General features: G+C 40.8%; 1 protein-coding gene across 1 annotated transcript; it reads right to left on the bottom strand.

Moving 5' to 3' along the window:
* Nucleotides 1-582: 582 nt before the first annotated feature.
* Nucleotides 583-897, bottom strand: LOC136131396 (cytochrome c-like). The gene has a single exon (XM_065888178.1). The coding sequence runs from the start codon at nucleotides 895-897 to the stop codon at nucleotides 583-585; it is 315 nt and encodes a 104-aa protein (XP_065744250.1).
* Nucleotides 898-3,192: the final 2,295 nt, after the last annotated feature.

The raw sequence follows: 3,192 nt of genomic DNA on the forward strand, positions 1-3,192 counted from the left end.
AAAAACCGAAAAACTATAAAAAAAAGAAAAAGTCAAAATCATCAGGTTGGTTTGGTTTTGTTTTTTTTTTAGATAGAGAATTTTAATTAAATTGGCATAGTTAAGACCAAAAAGATAAAGTGGACATTGTCATTGTATCTTCAGCCCTTGCTTTAACAGGCAAATGAACACAGCCTGAAACACAGGTGACTCTTGCTGTTCCATGAGACAGTGAAGGGAGCTTCTCAATATTTAAATATATTAATATAATCAGTTATAGAAATCTAAATATAAAACCAATCTCCTATAGGGTTTGAGAAGGCTTCACCATATCCCTGAAAAGTTTAACATTCCTTATTCAAGTTTAATCATCTCTTTAGAAAGGGAAAGCAGTGATAGTACTTGTTGAACCGCAATTACTATCAAAATTCAAAAAGCTGACCATATTCGTTTAGCCACAAGCCAATGTTATTTAAATCAGGACAAAAATATTACATCAGCCATTCATGATCTAAATTCTAGTGTATGAGATCAATTTAAATATGGTACATATAAAAAGTCATGAGACATCTGTTTCATAATAAATAAGGCAGTGGCCAACGATTACGCATTAGCTTTTTTGAGATAAGCTATCAAGACTGCCCTTTCTCCCTTCTTCTTAATGCCAGCGAAGATCATTTTTGTTCCAGGGATGTACTTCTTGGGATTCTCCAAACACTCCATCAGCGCCTCCTCTCCCCCGGTGATGCCTTTGTTCTTGTTGGCATCAGTGTAAGAGAATCCGACAGGCTGACCTGTCTTTCGCCCCAACAGACCACGGAGATTTGGCCCAGTCTTGTGCTTGCCTCCCTTTTCCACAGTATGGCACTGGGCACACTTCTGAACAAAAATCTTCTTGCCCTTCTCAACATCACCCATTTTTAAATCGTTCTTTCTCTGTACACGACTAAGAGGTTCCCTCTCGCAAGCCAAACGTCCCGCTCTCTAAGCCCAAGGACACGCCAGTTCGCGCCTATGTATGGGTGTTGGTGCCCATCAGGTTGTTTTAACTGAAATTATAAGGAATAGTACAGAAACAGATCTTCTCAACTGAGCTCCATATTACCTATGTACATCTCCACCTGGATATCCCACAGGAAACTCAAATGGAACATGTCCCTAGTAAAAGAACTGCTTAACTCAAATCAGTTTCTTAAAAAACAAGGGGTGGTAGGTTTTGTATATTTATACATAAAGGATTAAGTATGTGTGAGGGAGAAAAAAAAAGAATATCCATAATCCGGCTAAATCTACCAAAAATCAATAAAATTATCCAGATTTCCCATGTTAAAAAAAAATTAACGTCTCAATTAAATTCATTCACTCGCAAACCTGCCCTTCTTCTTAGAGTGCCTACTCTAGGTGGTCTCCCAAATAAGAAACTCAGGAAGTGATGCTAGATTCTTCCCCTTCTTCCCCTACCTTAATCCAGTCATTATCTTAATCTAACATACAGCATTTCTAAATTTCCTTGAATTTGTCTTCTCTATTCCAACTACCTTATATCAAGGCTTGATCTCTTTCCTATATTACAGCAATAGCTTTATAACGTTCCAACTATCCTCCACATAATTGCTGAAGGGATCCTTCTAGATTGAATGTAAGCCTGCACATGTCACTCTCCTGCTTAAAATTCCCCAAGGAGTCTAAAATTTAAGCTTCTCAGCATTGCAAATAAAATTCTTTATTAAATGACCTTACTCTGGCCTCCATCCTTATTTAAAACTACTTTTCTCACTCATTCATTCAATTCGTCAGTCACCAAATGTTTATTGAGCACCTATAATATCCCAGGTTCTGGAGGCACTGAGAAACACTCTAGTGAACAAAATAAAATGTCCTACCCTCTCGAAGCTTACAGTCTAATGGAGGAAATTACTCAGTGAATATATTCATCCACTTAACAATTTTTTTTGTATATCTACCTGTATAAGCATTCTTGTCAGTGCTGGAAATACAGTGATGAGCAAGACAAAGTCCTTACCCTCAGACAGTTTATATCTGAGAGAAACTGTGATAAATGCCATTAAAATAAAGCTATGATGGGGCTTCCCTGGTGGCGCAGTGGTTGAGAGTGCGCCTGCCGATGCAGGGGACGCGGGTTCGTGCCCTGGGGGTCCGGGAAGATCCCACATGCCATGGAGCGGCTGGGCCCGTGAGCCATGGCCACTGAGCCTGCGCGTCCGGAGCCTGTACTCCACGGCGGGAGAGGCCACAACAGTGAGAGGCTCATGTACCAAAAAAAAAAAACAACAACAAATAAATAAAAATAAATAAAGCTATGAGAAACAGAAGGACAGGAAAACCTGAACCAATCTGAGGGGTCAGGAAAGACTTCTGAAATCAAGAGTGATATCTGAGATAAGAACCAAAGATGAAGAGGCAATGGCAAGGAAAAGAGTTGTGGTGGTGAAGAGTATTCCAGGCAGAGGGAACAGCCTTTGTACAAGGCCCTGACATGAGTGGGAGACCAGGGCATTAGGGAAAATAAAAAGCCAGAGTAACCAGAGAGTAGGAATGGTGCCCAAGGAAGGTGACAACACAGGCACTAAAATTTAAATCAAATAAACGATCACTGTGTTGGGAATGGATATTAGGCGTCTAAGAGTGGAATCTGGGAGGCCCATTTAAAAGGCTATTACAGGGGACTTCGCTGGCAGTCCAGTGGTTAAGACACTGTGCTTCCAATGCAGGGGGCGCAGGTTCGATCCCTGGTTGGGGAACAAGATTCCACATGTCGTGTGGCCCAGCCAAAAAAAACAAGGCTATTACAGTAGTCCAGAGCTGAAGCCAAATGATACACAGGAATATCTAAACCAGACAGATGCCTTAATGCCTACGAACTGCAAAGGAATCTAGGCCATAGTCCCTGTGCCAAGCCAACAAGTTGAACTGGCTATAAATTCAAGAAACATAAAGATCTACTCCATCCATGAAACAGGAAATAGAAACACTCAGCTCACTGAGAGAACAGCAAGCACTGCACCTGCGCCTAGAGACGGAAAAGGTTACCTGGAAGAAAATGGATCCCAGGCCTGCATCATTCACAGATGTGAAGTCTAAATTCACACTACACATATGGTACAAGGACCTCAATCTGACACTTCATCATAAATAAGGTTCAGAACTAAAGAATGAAATAGGACCACAACAGAGCAAATGAAAAACTGTACA

This window comes from Phocoena phocoena, chromosome 11 (genome assembly GCF_963924675.1).
Source record: "Phocoena phocoena chromosome 11, mPhoPho1.1, whole genome shotgun sequence".
In the NCBI taxonomy this organism is placed as follows: domain Eukaryota; kingdom Metazoa; phylum Chordata; class Mammalia; order Artiodactyla; family Phocoenidae; genus Phocoena; species Phocoena phocoena.